This window comes from Macadamia integrifolia, unplaced genomic scaffold, assembly GCF_013358625.1.
Source record: "Macadamia integrifolia cultivar HAES 741 unplaced genomic scaffold, SCU_Mint_v3 scaffold69, whole genome shotgun sequence".
NCBI classification, from domain to species: Eukaryota; Viridiplantae; Streptophyta; class Magnoliopsida; order Proteales; family Proteaceae; genus Macadamia; species Macadamia integrifolia.
In genome coordinates this window covers 493564-512890 of record NW_024870513.1, presented here as the reverse complement: position 1 = coordinate 512890, position 19327 = coordinate 493564, and the positions used below count along the sequence as shown (strand labels likewise).

Below are 19327 nucleotides of genomic sequence, written 5' to 3'. Positions count from 1 at the left end.
AGGGCTTAGAGTATTACCGGAGAGAGTTATTTCATGTTATTCATTGATGAATATACCAAATGACATGGGTGATTTTTTGAAACACAAGTTAGCGGCACTAGAAGGTTCAATATTTTTAGGAACCAAGTTGAGAATGAAACAGGTAGAAAGATTAAGTGTTTGAGGTTAGATTACGGAGGTGAGGATATTCGGGTCAACTTTAAGGAATACTGTTGTGAGCAAGGTTCGAAATTTAGTTTCTTTTCGGTGGTTTTGTAAATACCGAAATTTCGGCGAGTTCATGTATTTATTTAATTTTTTTGTTTCAAATTGCTGTTCCAGTGGTCAAATAGCTATATTATTATCTGAAACTTGGTGGGAAGCTTGTGTTAAGGTAAATAAACATATTTATATCTTTTCTTCACAAAAGAAATGACAATGGTGTTTTAGAGTTGCACACTTGTTTGGTAGTAACCATCATGAATATACATTATGTAATATTGCCTATTTAACATATTGTTTTACTAATATAAGACAGAGTATGATAGTAAAAATAAGTAAATAATGCATCCATGCCATAAAGAAACATAATATTGATTAATTAACTCGTAACTTACGACATAAAAGTAGAACAAAGTACAACTTACAAAGTAGTGTTTACATATACATGTAAGTATGTCCCAAACAAATGAACAATACAACACTTATCAATATGACTGTCTATTGACATAAACTATGACTTGTTGGATCGAGTCCACTCATGGTCCGATGGAGCCGATGTGCATTTTTCTTTGATTGCAAAACAAATGCTTGCTATATCATATTATGCGAGAAGTAACGAACGTAGTCCTCAACAACTACCATGTAAACTGACTCATCTACATACTGAAGGTAACCTATCCTAGGTATATAGGTCACTGTAATATGACGAAGAACCTGCCATTGAGCCACTGTGACCTGATGCTTCTGACAGCATGAATGTCTGGCTTGGTAGGAGAAGCAACTGTCCACAAAGGATGATCCAGCCTGTCGTCCCTGTGACTGGACGTTATACTCAAAACTTCTACCCCTGTGAAATGACCTTAACCACTACCAGTACCATACTTTGACCAGGTGCTCTCTTTGACAAACTCCCTTTGATGTGACTATCCCCTCTATTCGAAAAATAGAGGTAGACAGGCTATCAATGTCCGTACAATTTCTCTTCTCATCTCCACTTAACCCGCGATGTGGCCCTCTTGTGTAGTTTGCACTCGTCCCTGTCCCTGATTGATGTACACCATGATTAGAATCCTGTGGCATTATCAAACTGGCTCTCTCCCTAGTCAATCACATCAACTCTGGCTCTGTCTGATTATACTCCTCTTGAAGTTCTGCATATCTATCGCCACCCCCACCCCCATTGTCACCACCATCATTTCTCCACCATGACGATAACCATCGTCACTATCATGACCTTCATCATCATCATCATCATCATCATCATCACCATCGTCACTATCATGACCTCCATTGTCACTATCTTGGCAAAGTAAGAAGCAATAGTCAGTCTCCTTTCTACAATCAAGGTAAAGTCTATTACAAATATTCCATGCTATAGTCAAGTGTTCTGGATGAAGCAGATGTCAAGAGACCTCAATATTGAGCAAAGTCAGCTAGTAGAATTGTTTGTGATACACCAATGCCATTTACATCTCTATAAACCCAGTGATGCATTAAGTATCATTTTGAGAGAGAGAGAGAGAGAGAGAGAGATGTTAGATTGGAATTTATTTCCCACAGCAAAGTAGACATTAGAAATCTTTATTAAACTATTACCCAAAGAAACTTTTGAGCATCTTTGGCAGATTTTGTGAGTGGTCACTCTTCCAAAGCACTGAGGGACAAGGTAATTTGAATCAAATTTTCTATTTTCTAAAATTATTTTCATATATTTTTTAAATTTTTCTTAAAATAAAAAATTAACGAAAAGGCATCAGTCCATGGTTTATGATGCATTTAAGCTATTGCATGATTTTATCAAACTACATTGAAGGGATTTTTTTAAAACTTTTTCAATTATTTTGAATTTCCGAAAAAAGGCCAAAAGATAAAAATTACTGCAACATTGCAGTTCATAGATCTGATGTAGTTATAATGCATATAATTTTCCCAAAGCCATATGCCTTAGATTTTGGAAAAAAAAAAAAAATTCAAATTCCCCTTTTCGTTTTAGTAGGGTTCGGATCATGTTTTCGCTTCATGGGTTTGTAGGGCTTTCTGTTCTGGTTCTTCCTTGTTGATCCATTTCTATTTGAGTGTTTTTTTTTATTCTACTTAATTTAATCAATTTTTAAGTTCTTCTATTGGTTCTTTTCATAACTTTCTAGTTATTTTTTGTGACTTCTGGATCCCTCCTGTAATCTCCGGTCGAACCTAGGACCATAGTTGAGACCAAGAAGGCCTGAGCCAGCCAGCTGCCCTTGTTTGATGCTCCAGCGTGCCTTTCGGTATTCAAGGGCATTTGGACTTTTGAACCAGGAAGCCCTGATATACGACCACCCTCGCATGCCCGCACAAAATCATTTACATTTGTCATCATGGTAGGCGACTAGAGTCCTGCCAATAGAATCTTTGTTACTACGGTTAAGGCCCGCCTTACCATCAAAGCCTTCAGCAACTCCTGGTGTGCCTCCCGCATCACATTAGAGGCGTATTCCAAATACACACGGAGTACTATGAACCATAAAGTAATCCATTTAGTAACTGAAAAAGGTGCCTATGTGAATTTCTCCTTCAGGGCACCACTCGACCGATAGCTCTGGGGAATTTTGGAAAGCAAATAGATGATAGGAATGTGTTGCACCTGGCATAGATCATATGCTCTCTCTTTCGTCGGTGCTTTCCCTTTCCCGTTCCTTCCAATCAATCCCACAAGAATGGCGAAATCAATTCCCTTCGACCGATCCATGCTATTTAACTTATACTTGCCCGGCAGGTCGTCTATCCCCTTGACTTACCCTCACAACGGCTTTCTTTTTCTCGTCGTATCTCCCAGCTTATCCCTTTCGGTGCCTCATGCCCCTTCTTCCTTCCTTCAGCTCCCTTGCTCTTCGGAAGGTTAAGTCTTTTTTGAACTTCCGACCATTCATGTAAGCGCTAATGCGCTATTCCGGACATTAGGTAGCTTGCGTCAGTCTTAGTGGTCTACAATCAGGTTGTTTTAACAAGCTAAGTAAGGGAGTTGTTAACTGTAGGACTTCTTATTCGAGTAGGAAGTTTTCGGTTTTTCTCGTTCCTTCTCTTCGAAAAGTATGATGCTTTTTTTTTTTTTGGGTAAAATTTATGAATCCTAGTCCAAATCCTTGCAATAGATCAATTTGATGCTGTGGGTGGGTTAGTTTGACCTAAATCCATGGATTCAGAGAGAAAAATAGATTTAGAAACAAAGATTTAAGGCAAAAATTAAGTTTTTGTGAAACCTACATTTTTCTGTGAAATCTCCTTCAGTCTTTGATTTCAGCTTATTGAATGATCCAAACTTATGTTTTTTAGCACCCTTTGAATCGTTTTTTATGGTAGATAAAAACCCCCAACTCAAATCTTTGCAGAAAAACCAACTTAAGGGGGCTTTTTTAGGGCTCTCAGTTGTGAGTTTTTTTTTTTTTTTCTGGGTTCTTTATCGTATGCTGAAACTCCACATGGCCTTTAATGGCTGTATTGGTGTTGATAGTATCGTACTGTACCAAGCTTTATCGGTCGATATGGTATGGTACTTATTGATACTTAACCATTTAAATAAAGGTATCGTATCTGCTGATACTATATGATGATTTTGGCCAGTACTTTTAACCTGGGCACACTGCCCGTGTTCGGTAAGCTAGCTGGCGGCACCAATGGGGCCGTGGGATGGGGCATCATACAGGAGGGGCAGGGGGTCATTTCAAATGGGGGAAGAGGGGAAGAGAGAGAGAGAGAGAGAGAGAGAGAGAGAGAGAGAGAGAGAGAGCGTGTGGTGTGCCTAGCCTTTTCGTTCTCTACATATGTGGTGAATTTTTTCATTCATAACAGGTTCAACTTGATAATCTACTCCTGATGTGGAGTAAATTCCTTTTTAGTGCTTCAGGTGTAGGGAGCTTGGTCGAGCCACTGTCTGCTGTTCCATTAAATGATGAGTTGCAACAAGCAAGGGCATTAGCAGAGAAGGCTGAGGAGGAAGTACTTTTGAGGTTAACTGAGAAGGTTCAGTTGGATGGATCCCATTATTGTTTTTGTTATTCCTCTAGTCGTTTACTTTTCTGATTGTTTCACATTTTGCTTTCTTCACAGATGAAAATGGACCTTGATGATATTCATAATTTGTTGAATAGTATAATTCAATTGGATGTGGTAAGTTTCATTCCCCAACCTCATGTTCTTTCGAGTGGTTACTCATGGCTTTTCTTTTCATAATTTATGATGTACCTGGAATACAAGGAACTTTAAAAATAGATTTAGAAATTTGTTTCAGGCTTATTTTCTTACATTTCCCCAGTTTCCATAGGATATGATTAAAAGATCAACTTAATATTCTGTTTGATGGTAGAATGGACATTTTTGCCGTATACAAATCGTAAAAGATTGCTGGTTCGATAATGTTGTAGTGTCAATTTTTTCTTCTGTTTGAAAGGATCTGAAATGTAGCTGAACTTACGAAGGTTGCCATCATTTCCTATATCTGGTTACGTCAAGTGGTTAGATTTATTGATGATTAGTGTTTTCGTTTGGTGTAGAATGCTAAAAACATAAATATATAGTTGTTAAGGCTTTGCCTTGGCGTCCAGGGAGTTTGCCTGGGGCCTAGGCGATTGTCGCTGTATTGCACTGCATGTTGCCTTATATTTGGGCACTTATTTTTGCCAAATATCATTTAAATATTTATTTACTTATGATATTATTGATAAATAAGCAAATACCCCCTATTTGAATCCAATAAAAATAGTTTAAAAATTAAATTCCAAAAGAATAAAAAGTCAACCCCCTAATGATGCAAATAAGTCATTTAATGAGTTTATTTTATTGCAAATAAACCTTGGGTTGGGTTATGTATGTGTTGGGCCTTTGATCCTATGGGTTTTATTTGTAATGGGCCACTTTAATGGGCCTAAAATATGGGTAGAAAGTAGGAAAACGGGATTCATATTAAGTGCTTTTACTTAAGTTGTTTTAATTCAATAAAGGCCCATTAGGCCCGTCGATTGTAACTCCCCAGTGGGCCCATCGATTGTAAGCCCTTTATGGACTATTAGTTTAAGTGACCTACTCCATGTTGGAGTTAGACGGTCTAGTCTTAGTCTATTTCTAGTCCTAGTTGCAATAGGAGTGTCTAGTCCTAGGCCTATCCTAGGCAAGGTTCAAAATTTCGTTTCGTTTTGGTGTTTCGGTGGGTTCAGAAACTGAAATTTCGTTTCTTTTCAACGAAATTTCGGCCGAAATGGTGTATGTTTTTTTGTTTTGTTTCGGTTGACTGTTTTGGTGGTCAAACGACCATATTTTGACTTGAAATTTGGTGGGTAACTTATTTTAAGGTTAATAAACATGCTTAGAACATAAAAATGCAAAAATATTAGGACATGACATTGTTTTAGAGTTGCATCTTTGTTTGGCAGCAACCGTCGAATTGTTCTAAAAATTTTACCTGTTTTTGGAGAAAGAACTTTACCTTTCCTAAGCTTTGAATGTGTAGATCTTGTAGGAGTCCAATGGAAGTCAAAATGTGTGATGCTGTAGCTAATTAGAGGCTTGTTGGAGTGTTTTTCCTTCAAAATATGCAAATGGAACTGAAACCACCAAGATAGGCGAGACAGTCGAAATTTCGACCAAGATATAGTATTTATAACACATGGAATTTACCGAGACAAGCGAGATACTGAAACAACACCGAAATTTTGCACAAATGTTATTTCGGGCCTTATTTCATTTCGGCCAAAAAAAAAAAAAAAAAAAAAAACCGAAATTCCGAAATTTCGGCGAGATTTTGAACCATGATCCTAGGTCTATTTTGGATTCGTATTCATATTATGATTGTAAACTTTCCTCTATAAATAGAGAGGCATATGTACCATTATAGCTCAGATTTGAATGAAAGTAAGTTTGCAACTAATGCTTAGAGCAGCTGAGATAGTTGTGGATGAGAGGCCCAGACTGAGATAGCCACCTCCTCTCCCACATTGTCTCTTTCCTCTTTTCCACTTTTAAATTCTGTTTTATTTGCTGCTAATAAAGAGTTCCAGATCTGCCCTTCGAACTTTAATTCTGTCCAGCCAAGCACCTCAATCGAACAGCCCAAGAAGACTCTCAAAACAAGGATTGATCAGCTGGATTTTCTCTCTCTTGACAGCCCAAAGGACAGCCACTCTGTTCACATCAGATCTCAGCTCACTCGGGCCTTTCCAGCGGCATTTCCTAGTGCTTAAAGGATCCCTCGATCCTCCTCTTAGACCTGCCCAAGCAGGACAGCAACAGTTCTTGGAGTTCTTGCCCTTTTCTCTCTCCAGAAGCCAGAAATCAAGAATTGGCAGATCTCTTACACCAGCCGGCAGAACCCCTTCATCTTTGGTGGTTTTGTCCCTCCCCTATAGGCCTACAGTCGACCCAAGTCTCAACCTCAACAGAGGTCCACAGCCCCAACCGCAGGTATTCTCCCATATCCTCTGCTCAGGGTTATTTTCTCCCATAGGGTTTAGGTTTTTGGGTGTAACTTTTGGGGCTCTATTTTGTTGGGTCTTGTGTGAGTTATTAAACTCTTGTTCTTTAGCCTCTTTAATTATAATTTTGGGGCTATTTCTCTGTGGGTTGCTTTCATCCTTATGGGGACTATTTCTCTGTGGGTTGTTAAGTTTTGGGATTCCATCCATGGGGATTGTTAAGTTCTATGGGTCATAAATCTCTACCCTGTGAGGTGCACTTTTGTATTGTTTGGGTTATATTTTGTGGGGGTTAGTATCTTGTAATCTACTCCTACATTACCTAGTCCAAGAACAAAAAATGAATTTTTGGTTGTAGGAGTGATTTTCAACTTTCAAATGCTGGGGTTTTCTCAATTCTGAAAGTTTTATAAATCTATCATGCTAAAACATTGCTAGAAACCAAAAGTCCGGAAAAATAATCTTTCGTTTTGATGTCCATAAAATTATTTTTATTCAGACGATTTTAAAAGCATTCACGCACTTTAAAATAAGTTTGACTAGAACATAACTTTGTCATTACAACTTAGATTTTAAGTAATCTTAGTTTTGTTGGAAAACTAGTTTTGTGCTATACCTAATGCAGAAAGTCTCATATGAAAATAAAATCATTTGACTAGAGATGGCGAGGTATATCCATGCTTTAGTCAACTGGATGGATTTTTTGCAATATTTGTCCTGGGAGCTACGCTTCGAAGAACTCTTGCTTACAAGAGAGTTCCATATTTATCCATATAGCAATAAAGTCATCAATAGCTCGTGTTGACGCTGCTTGGCTTTCATCAATTTTGTCATGCCTACAATCTTATGGGTACTGTAGAAGTGTACTAGGATTTCACAAATAATTTGGTTTTGACGAAGGTTAAAGTTAAATTGGGTGCAACTTTGTAAAAATGCAGGGTTTTGACCAAAATTTAGGTTGTAACTTGGTTTTGATCCAAAACAGTGCATGTAAAAGCACTGTTGCAATCAAAATGGGTCAAAGTTTTGATCCATTCTTGAATTTTGAGTGGTTTATCCTATTAGTGGGGAAAAAGGCTGAAAATTCCCCAGATTTGTTATTCTTGGCAAAGTCAACTATATTTCTCGGTGGAAAGTAGCGTTGGGAATTACTATAACGCATCTAACAACAAATATTTGCTGCATTTGAGCAAGATTTGAATAAGATTCAAACTTGGATGCATGCCCTTTTTCCCCAAAGGTTTGGAGTTTTCCTGGATTTTTTTTTTGGATGAATAAAAAAAGTCATTACCAAACAGAAAAATAATATACAGGGGGGAGAAAAAGGGGGGAGAAGGGGACTAAGCCTAATTCCTTGAAAGGAGCGAATTCGCACACAAAACGATGGGGGAGGGGATCCCAGCAACAATGAAAAGGCTAAGGGGATACATCAAGAGGAGAACATCTTCTTGGAACTTTATGTGCTGCTAACATAGAGTTGAAGGAAAGGGACTCTTTTTTATAGTGTTTGGAGGAACGGTTTCGTAGGGGTGTTTTAACCTTGGTTGTATTCTTGGCTCTCTCCATCATCCGGCCAATTCAGTTCCTCCCCTGCTTGGAATTTAGTCTGATCTTGGGCCCCATTGTCTCTTGGAACAAGTCTGTTTGGATCAAGGTTCACATCGGATGCCACAATTTCACTGCTTGGTGTGCCCTCTCCAACTGTTTCCCCATGCAGTCTTTTCTCATCTATAGGCACATTCATGTCCCCTCTCTAGCTGTTTGTGCTGGAATTGAATGAAGATGTCGATCATTTTTTCTTCTCCTGCCCTTTCTCCTCAATTGTTTGGAAGAGGGTCCTTAGAAAATTTTGGCATGCTAGAAGAAGAGCTCTTCCTCTTAGTAGAGAGTTTATCTGGATTGACATGACTTTTGGTGGATCTTCTATTTGTGACACTGTGGGAAAGCTCACTTCCTGTGCCAGCATCAACCACATCTGGATGGAGCATAATCTTCGTATATGGACGTCCAACTCTACATCCTGTGATAAGATTTGGAATGTGATCTATTTTGATGTTAGCTCTAAACTAGATTCTCTTCATCATCACATTGTAAGGGATTTCCCAAGGAACATGCTCATTGTTGTATCCTGGGGTCTTTTCTCCTCTATTTTGTCACCCCCCATGATGGCTTTGTTCCCTTTTTTTGTCTGTGGTTTTGTTGCTCCCCCTACCCCTAGGTTGGTCCTCATTTTGGCTAGTTGTTAGCCTCTCCCTCCCTCTTATCGCCATTGTATATTCTTTCTTCTCTTGGTATTGAATTTTTTATTTGTCCAAAAAAGAAAAAATAAAGAAAAACCTTGGTTGTACACTTGTATTTGACTACGTGTAATATTGTACACTTGTAACACTTTGGCATTTAGTTATATTAAATAGTTTTTCTTCATTTGTAATGCATGTTTTAGTTGTTTGTATTGAATTTTATTTTTTTCTCATACTAAATTGTGTGTAGCATAGGCTATATTTGAGAAAGTATACAGCAAGGTACACCATACAGGCGTACACTACCAACTTAGGGTACAAAACCAAACTAGCATTTTTGGGTGTTTTTTAACCAAAAATAAATAAATTCATTATATTTAGAGGTTCTTATTCCCTGAAGTTTCGGGTCAAAATATGGCCATTTGACCTCCAAAATGCCCTATTGAATCCTTCAGCCGAAACATGCAAGGGACCAAGTTTCTGTTGAATCCTGAAATAGGCCAAAACCGAAATCTTGAACCTTGGCACTGCCTCAGGTGTATGGTGAAGTGAAGTGCATGGGATGTGCCTCTCTTTGAAAACAGACAGGTCTTTAATCAGGCACTGCGCTTTTGCTCTTTTGTGTGTCTCGCCTGCTTTGAATAAAGACACAAGAAGCGATCACATGATTCATCCTGTGCATGTTTGTATAATTTTTCATGTTTTACGCTGTGTGTGGATATTTCTCTAGTATGGATTTATGTTCACCACTTTTCAAGGGGTGAGTTTGCAATATAGAAGTAATGTTAGGGGTGGTTTTATAATTACAACTTAGCCTCCAGAGTTGGGGAACCAAGCAGGAATGCAGCTTCAATTTCAACATGAGGTATTGATGAAATAAGGGTTATACATAAAAGATGGAGGAAGAGAATGTTGGTTGAGTTGAGGATTATGAAATAGAAGATGAGGATATTATTCTTGATGATGAATGGTGAGTGACAATGACTTGCATGATTGACTTAAGACTTTAGAATGTTAGCTGTTAGGAACTTTTGAGTCTTTTAAGTATCTAATGTTTGTCTGTTTGGTTATTAGTGTTGATTTTAATGCATAACTCCATACTCCATAGGCGTCACTCCAAAACATATTATTTTATTACCTGAATTATTTTGAAATTTTCACTCTTCATAAGTATTTGGTAGTCTGGGATTTCTTTTCACTTTTGTGGCCTAATTTTTTATCCTATTTTCTGTTTTTCTTATTGCTTGATACATGGGTGTTATGGTCTCACTTTCTTACCATCCTATTTATGGTCTCTTATCGGCTATACATAATGTAATGATGGATGAGTACCTGATAATCTGATGCTCTTTTTTGTTGTGTTATTGTTTTAATGAAATGTAAATTGTTTAGGCATGTCTGTAGTACTTTTGATTTTTGTTTCTCTTTCTTGGGAAAAAGTTTCTCCTTGCTTCAGTCTGGCATGAGCTTTGCTTTGTGGCTCTTGCCTCAGCCCATTTTCAGGTCTATGTACCTTGTTTAATGTCTACAGAAAAAGTGTGACTGGCTGTCCTGGTTTTGCTGCGATGTGCTGTCTTAGTCAAATTCTTTAGTGGATTAGGACTAGCAATTAGACGAAAGTGACATTTTTTTTTTTTTTTTTTTTTTTTTGGTGGATAAATAAATCAAAACCAAGGGAAAAGGAGGTGGGAGGGGGGATATACAAAAATCCAAAATGGCGCAAAACTGTACAAAGCAGGGGGAGAACAGCCCTAGGGGTCAGGGGAAGGGGGGATCAAAATAGGTAAGGGCAAACCCCAGGAGACGACAATAAGGCTGTTCCTTGGGGTATCATCAAGCAAACCATGGGGGGATTTGCTGAGCTTGGAGGAGACATCAAAATAGATGGCATTCCAAATCTTATCAAAGGATCTAGAGTTTGAAGTCCATCTATTCAGGTTTTGCTCCATCCAAAGGTGGTTGATGGTAGCGCAAAAAGCGTGCTTCCCAAGTCCCAATAATGCTACATATCGATCTATTAGCGAAAGTCATATCAATCCAAATCCATTCCCTTTGAAGGGGGAGGGGCTTTCTCCTGGCAAGCCAACATTTGGCAAGGGCACACTTCTAGATGCTGGAAGAGAAAGGGTAGTCGAAGAAAAGATGGCTACTATCTTTAGATTCATTCCAACAAAGGCAACATGTGAGAGGGACATGAATGTGAGGTAGATGAGGAATGCTTGAGTGGGGAGGCAGTTGGAGAGAGCTCTCTAAACAATGAAGCTATGACGAGTAATATGGGATTTGAACCATACAACCTTATGCCAAGGGGTGGAGGGACTTGAGGAGTGAATCAGATGCCAAGTAGAGGAGGAGGAGAATTAGCAAAAAGAGGAGGGGGAACCAGATAATTTTGTCAGCTCTATCCAATCTGTCAGGGGGAGGAAGGGGGGAGGAGAGAGGACCAATAGGGAGAGAGGGAAGGATGCCCAAAGGAAGGGACTGGGAGCTGTTGGAGACGATAGTGGAGACAAGGGAGTCCTTTGGAAGTATAGATGAGTAAGCAGATCTGGATCCAACTTGAAGGAGAAGGATACCATCCGGATGGCAATTGTCGAGCCAAAGAGAGGTGTAGGCGGCATCTCCGATAGAAGAGTGGATGGCTTTCAAGGCAATAGGCCTGATATGGAGAATGTTACGCCATTCCCAACAGAAATTCAGGATGATGGGGGCGGTCCAACGGGAGTCTTTACTGAGCAAGAAGGAATAAACCTAGGAGACCCAAATGCTATGGGGCTTGGAGACTAGCTTCCAGATGAGCTTGAGAATACAGGCAATGTTCACATCTTTGATCCTTCTCAAACCTAGACCTCCCTTAGGCTTAGGAAGGCAGACAGAAGACCAACGGTGAGGGCGGGGGGATTTGGCATTTTTCGTACCTTTCCAGAGGAAGGAGCATAAAAGGGACTCAATGAATTTAATGATGGATTTGGGGAGTTGGAAGGCCCTAGACCAATAGATGTAATATAATTGAAGGACAGAATGGATGAGTTCAAGGCGACCCGCATAGGAAAGAAGCTTTCCTTTCCAAAGCTGGAAAAGAGACAAAATTCACACTGTGGCCAAAGGGGAGTTTATATAGAAGATACCCATTTCATATGTTGAAGTTTCCCAGGAAAGGGCCACTGAGATTGACTGTAGGGTGGTGTAAAAGAATAAACCAATCCAATAGAGAAAGCAAAGTATGTAGAATTTCCACTGTTAAAGGCACGATAGGTTTGAGGGTTCCAAAGAAAAGACCCTACCTGGTTTTTCCTTTTTAATAATTTAGTGAACTTTCTCCCTTTTACTCATTTTCTTTTCTTCTATTGTAGTTGCCTTCATTTGTGCTGGTTGGCGAGGGTGATTTGTCTCTTTTTTGGCCTTTCGTCATTTTAGAGGGAGACCTCGCACAATGGTAAGGTTGCTCCATTGTGACCTAGTGGTTGCGGATTCGAGTCGGGAAACAGCCTGTCAGCATAGCGGGGTTAAGGTTGCGTACATTATGACCCTCCCCAGACCTCGTAGTGGTGGAGGCCTTGTGCACTTGGTACGCCCCCTTTTTTGTCTATTTTGTATTCTTTTGTTTCTTTTTGTGTGCCATGTTATTATTGCCCCCCCCCCCCCCCACACACACACACACACTTTGGGGTGGAGGTTGGGGAGGAAAGGTAGTAAACAGTTTCAGTGGTGGGAGGCAAGACTTGGTGGTTTTTGTCTATGCTGGTAGGCTTTCTAAGGTTGTTGGTGGTCAACCATTTTTTTTATTTTCTTCTGAATTCATTCTCCTCTCAAATCGTACTCTCTATATCATTGATTAATATACTCTTGTTGCCAACCAAAAGGAATTGGGAAAAGGCTGAATTGTTGTTGTTGTGCTGACCAAAAGGAAATGGAAAGAAAAGGTTACATCTTAGTTTCTGACTATAGCATACTTGATCTCAATGAGAAGTTTGGCCCTTTTAAGCTACTTGTTCCAGCAGTCTTTGGCATTATTCCAAACTGTTGCACAGATCAGTCTATGTATCTCAAACAGTTGTGCTGGACCAGCAATTCTTGATTATGGATTTTGATCTCTATGTTTAGTTTGCATCTCTTGATCGGAAATTCTTGGCTTGGAACTGGACTACGTTGTTCATTAATATGAACTTCTTAGCATTATGAAGTTCCTGTGCAAAATACTCTTCCCCTGATCTGGAAGAACAAGACAATTTCTGAGTTTGATTATATTTTTGGATCAACTTCTGTTGCATACCATTGCTGTTATTATTGTGTATCTCACTTTTCTAGTTTGTGATGCAGTAATATTGCATGATGTCCTTGAGATGTAGGTCAATGCTCGAGCAAAGTATGGTCTTTCACTTGGAGGAAATTGCCCCGACTTATTTTTAACCAAGGAGGAGAATGGGTCTTTGACTTCTGAAGCTAGTACCTTGGAAAATGAGCTGTTCAAGGCCAGTTTATCATTTCCCTGTCCGAGTGAGTGGACTGTATATTTGCTGAAAGCTTTTCACCCTCTGTTACTTCAGGAATATCAACAAAAGTTGCAGAAGGCTAGAAGAGATGTCACTGATGCTATTGCTGTAAGTTTTGGGTAGAAATTAGGACTAAAACAGGTGTCTTGTTACTTTTCTTGTGTTTATTCTGAATATGCAATTGCAGTTAGCAAATTGCCGATCTAACTTGTGGCGCCTTCTACTGTTATGCATCCTAGCTGTCATGCTAGAACATCATTTTTACATCATGCCAAATGTTTTTTTTTGGATCCATGTAGCCAACTCCATTAAGTTGGGACCCCATAGTTTGTTGTATGAGTCCAATGGGTTCTCCTCAGGAAGTCATGGGGAGAAAAATTACGAGAGAGAACTTGACATTGAAAAACAGACCAGATTTACATCTTGCATTTGTAGAAATGCAGATTAGAGTTAAAGTCGGAAATAATTTTTTACCTTCTTTATGTAGACATTCAAAGCTTAATTCTCTTTTCTCAAAAGTTCTTATGATATTTCATTCTAAGGTATGTCTTGTTCTCATTTTCAGGTTAGTAAAACTGAAGCAGCACATCCTGTTCCAGTTGATTTTTTTATTGCTAATAACACTAGAGTTCTGGTTATTACTGGCCCCAACACAGGAGGCAAAACTATTTGCTTAAAGACATTTGGATTAGCTGCTATGATGGCAAAATCAGGTTATTTGTTGTCTTCAGACTCACCTTTTCTTACTTTCCTTCAGAGTTTGGATGCCGATATTAAATCGTACTTAAATCTTGGCTATTATCTGATCATCGACCAGGCATCATCTGTGATTCTGTCTGAACAAAAAGCACATGTATAAATTATGCTTCCAAAAGGAGTTGGGAAAAGGCTGAATTGTTGTTGTTGGAAAGGATTTTTGCAATGAATTTATAGAGAAGATTGCAGGGGGAGATTGGTCTAAAATCAGACATGGAGGGGGTACCATCTTTCCTAGGGATCAGGCACAGGAAAGGTGGTTCACTCTTTTGATTTGGTCAGGACCAAAGAAGAAGCTACTGATGGCCTTGGTGAGATCATCCTTGATGATATCCCAGGAGGAGGAAAAGAACTCTATGCTGAAGCCATTAGGACCAAGGGCTTTATTGGGTTTGAAGGAGTTGACAGCCGCTAGAATTTCATCATTAGAGGGGTTGGACTGAAGGGTAGCCAAAAGATGGTTGGGAATAAATTTATTGAGCAAAAAAAAAGTAGTTTGGCAGGTCAAATGATTTGATTTTTACACGAGACTTTTGTATTAGGTAGAGCACAAAACCACCTGATGCAGCATTGAAGACTTATTCAAGGAGGAAGAAGAAAGGGGTCGACCATGTCTAGTAGGGGTCAACCAGGCCTAGTCCCTAGGCCCACAATTTGGCTTTGATGGGGTTTATTTAGTTTCTAAATTCAGCAGTTTTATTGCCTAGTTTCTAATTCCAGTTTTAGTAACTAGATGTTATTAGTTTCCTATTTCAGTTTTTTAGTAACTATGAAGAGTTTTTAATTTGTAACCACCCCATCATTATTATAAATAAAGGAGAGGGCTCTCACTATAGCCCACGATTTTCATAAACAAAAATATGCTGTTGTGTTTTCTCCTCTGGAGTGTTCTTTATGTTTGATCAAAGAGATGTGTGATCCATTCGATTCCTTGCGGTGGGAAGCCCAATAGGATCTTCTTCAAGGTTTTCTTTCAAGTGGTTATTAGTGATCATTGAACCAGGTATTTAGAACTCGATTCTGTCCAGAATTTTCATTAAAACTCCAATCGGTTCTCAGGTCCCTGTTGAACTTCCAGCCATTGGTTGGAGCCAAAATTGAAATAACCTAGAGGGGGGTGAATAGGTTATACTAGCGGAAATTAAAATATTTTCTGTTAAGGGTTTCCCAAATGTGATTGTAAAATGAAAATTGCGGAATAAAAATAATTATAATCATACAACACCAAGATTTATAGTAGTTCGACTCAACTTGAGTCTAGTCCACTCCCTAGAAGGTCCTCTTGTAAGGTATTCCACTAGCTCTCCCTTTCAGTACAGTCGTTAAGGAAGAAAACTTTTTACACAATCTTACAAGAACGAGAGAATCTGTACCATCTCCTTTTCTGGTAGAGAGACACCTTTACAATCCCTTTTTAAGGTAGAGAGGCACCTTACACTCATATAAAGACAAGAGAATCCTACACTAGCCTAAGTACAATCTAGACAAGTGTAAATAAGAAGTAAAGTGGAATAAAGTTTGTCGAGTTACCTCGTGCGGTGCGTGCAATGATTATGCAATAAAGATTTAAAAGAATGCACCTTTTATGGTCTCCCTTTGGATATAAACTAGTGATGGAGAATTCCACACAACTTTGAGTTCTTTAAAAGTAGGTTTGACCACAATAGTTGAACTCAATATATTAAAGCTTGTATCTCACTGAATGACTCTTGATTATGATAGTTAATATTCACTAGATTGTTAGTTGACAAAGCCATCATTGGGGTATTTATATGGGTGAGAGTTAGTCTTAATTTGGTTAAGAGAATCACCCATTTTGGGAAGTGAATTGCCCATAATGGGCAAATTTCCCTCAACCGGTTTTTATAGGTAGGATCCGGTAAATACCGGATCAGGTGACTATTGGACAGATAGATCCGTTAGGAGTTGAAAAACTAGCCGTTGGGCCTGTCTGAAGTCATCCGGAAGCAATCCGGTTAGCCGGATAGATTTTCGGAAGGCTCCCGGTAGTTACCGATGTAGTCTGGTAATTATCGGATGGCCTCTGTTGGCCATGTCCAAGGATTAAAGTATCGGTATCGGTTTCCGTATCGGTCGGCCAAAATTAAGATACGTATCGGAGGGTATCGTATCGTATCGGAGATATGCTAAGATACGCTAAAGATACGCATATAAATAAATAAGAAACACTTTTTTATACACTTTTGCCTAAAAAAATTTTTAAAAAAATCTATTGATGACATGTATTATGCATAAACACTAAATTGAGGGTATCGCACTAAGAATTCAAGGTTTGTAGTTGTCCCATAAATGTAAAATCCTTGTTCCCAACCTTGATTTTCACTTTAGTTAGGGAGAAATATGGCTGGTAGCAACTTTAGAACAAAAACCCCTCAAAAAATTGTTTTTTTTTTTGAAAAATGACCTAACTTGGCCATTATATGACTGTAGCGCACCATTTCGGTACGTATCGTACCGTATCGGTATGTATTGACCGATACATACTGATACGTACCAATACATATCGAAACATACATTTCACTCGATTTTAATTTTTTCATAGAGTATCGGTCAGTATCGGTGCGTATTGGTGGTGTATCGGTGCGTATCGTAGGATACATATCGATATGAAAGGGTTTTAAAAATTTCATGTATCGTATCGGTGTGTATCGTATCAGTAAGGGCCGATATGGATACGTATTAGCTGATACGGTACGATACGCACCGTAGATTCCATTTCCCTAGCCATCTGAAGCCCCATTTTCCATCATCTCATCGAAGCTTCTGGTGCTGATCAAATGTTTGCCATTTGTCTCGTCAGTTGGAGCTCTGATCAGGCAGCTTGTAACTAAGCCACCAGCTCGTTACATGATGCAACGCCATGTCACTTTAATAGTGATGATACCCATTTCACGAGAAGTATCCAAATTGACAATTATGCCCCCAAAACTTCAAAAGGGCATAGCTTTGTGTATGTAGCTCCGTTTTTAATGATTCAAGTTGTGTTGTCTTCGCAAGGAGGGGAATGTTCTTAGCACCATTGTGGGAGAAAAAAAGAGAGAAAAGGGTGCTGAAATGCTGAAATACCTAGGATATGATGGTGGATAATATCGAAGGTAATGGGAACCTCTTTCATGTGAAGCGTGGGCTCCTTTGAAGCTACCAAAGAAAGCTACCCAAGGAGGAATCACCCCAGCTCTCCAATCCTCGGTTCTTGTGTAGAAGAAGTTTTGATTAGGAGATGATGGTGTTAATGTGGGATGTGTGTGCTCTAGATTATCCTTACATATCCGGGGAGGTGATCTCTGTCTCCTTCTAAGCTGGAACAGTGATCTTTGTCTCCCCTTAAGATGGAACATCAATCTTTGTCCCCTCACTCTCTTTAAAGGAGGATGGTGGGTACATTGGTGGAGTAAGTAGATTTGGCAGATCTGATGTCACCTCTTCACTATCAATACTTGACTCCCCTTGAAGAGGTGGCGAGTAATAGCCAACAGACTCATGAAACACAATATCTATAGTGACTATAGTACACCGAGTAGGAGGATGGTAACTTTCATATCCTTTGTGTAGGGGAATAACCCAAAAAGATACATTTGATGCTACGAGGTTCCAATCTTCTTTGTGAGTGATGATCTCGAGCATAGCAAGTATGGGTTTAAAGTATCGGTATGTATCGTATTGTATTGGCCGATATGTATCAGTATTGGCCCTTACTAATACGATACTACCGATACACTACATAGAAATTTTAAATCCTTTGTATGGATATGTATCGTATGATACATACCAATACACACCGATACATACCAGTACTTATCGATACTCTATGGAAAAATAAAAAAATCGAGGTGAAATGTATGTTTCGGTATGTACTGGTATGTATAAACCGATACAGCACGATACGTACCGATACGGTGTGCTACGTCGCTACTGTCATGTAATGGCTAAGATGGGTCATTTTTCAGCAAAACACAATTTTTGAGAGGGGTTTTTCCGTTTTTGTTCCAAAGTTGCTGCTAACCATTTCTCTCTAACTAAACTGGAAATTAAGGTTGGAAACAAGGATTTTACACCCATAAACAACTACAAACCTTGGATTCTCAATGATACTCTTTTTTTTTTTGTTTAACTGTTTATGCATATTACATGTTATATATAGTTTTTTTTAATTGTTTTTTATACAAAAGTGTATAAAAAAGTGTTTCCTATCCATTTATGTGCGTATATTTAGCATATCTTAGTGTATCTCCGATACAATACAATACCCTTTGATACGTATCTTAATTTTGATCGACTGATATGGCAATTGATACCGATACTTTAATCCTTGATAGCAAGCACATTTAAAATTTTTTGGAGGAACCAAGAAAGAAGAATCTTCTTTTAGAACATCAACAGGAGTTCAGGAATGAAGGACTCGGGATGGCATGTGGTTGATCAGGTAGGTAGCAGTGGGGATAGCATCACTCCAATACTGAGATGTGACCTGGCTGGAGAACATCATTATACGGGCAATGTCTAGTAAATGCCGATTCTTGTGTTCAACCACTCCATTATGAACTAGTGTACCAACGCAGCTAGTTTGATGTATAATCCAATGATCAACAAGGTACTTTTGGAACTGGTCCTCCATATACTCGGTTCCATTATCACTTCGAAGAATTTTCAAAGTAGCATTGAACTGTGTCTGAATCATCTTATGGAAGCGCTAAAAACAACTGAACACCTCACTTTTGTGTTGCATTATATACACCCACGTTCGTGAGTGACAATCAATGAAAGACACAAACCATCGTTTGCTAGAAATAAATGTTCGGCGAGACGGACCCCAATATCAGAGTGAACCAAATGGAGAATTAAAGAACTTCGATCTATTGGAAAATGACTGAAACGAGTTTGTTTAGCCATAGTACAAGCTTCACAAAAAATCATCTCTATTACATTGCTTAACTAATTACAGAAATGAAAGAGATAATGTCCCAAATGGAGGGTGTCCTAAACGACAATGCCATTATTGCAGATCAGAAGGAACAAAGTATAGCTGATGAGGGGTAGTAGAAACCGTAGTTGTAGGAAGACAACAATCATTAAGAAAATAGTGACCACCCTGCACCTTATCACATCCAATTGTCTTCCCCGTTACAAGATCTTGAAAAATGCAGTGGGAAGGAAAGAATGTTACTTTACAGTT

General features: G+C 38.9%; 1 protein-coding gene across 3 annotated transcripts in view; it reads left to right on the top strand.

Moving 5' to 3' along the window:
- LOC122069690 (endonuclease MutS2) overlaps positions 1–19327 on the top strand; it is a 121277-nt gene that overhangs the window by 16903 nt on the left and 85047 nt on the right. For all 3 annotated transcript variants that reach the window (XM_042633758.1, XM_042633759.1, XM_042633760.1), the window contains exons 8-11: positions 4077–4200; positions 4288–4347; positions 13234–13485; positions 13943–14090. In XM_042633758.1, the coding sequence (XP_042489692.1) occupies positions 4077–4200; positions 4288–4347; positions 13234–13485; positions 13943–14090 (584 nt within the window). The remainder of the gene's footprint in view (positions 1–4076; positions 4201–4287; positions 4348–13233; positions 13486–13942; positions 14091–19327) is intronic.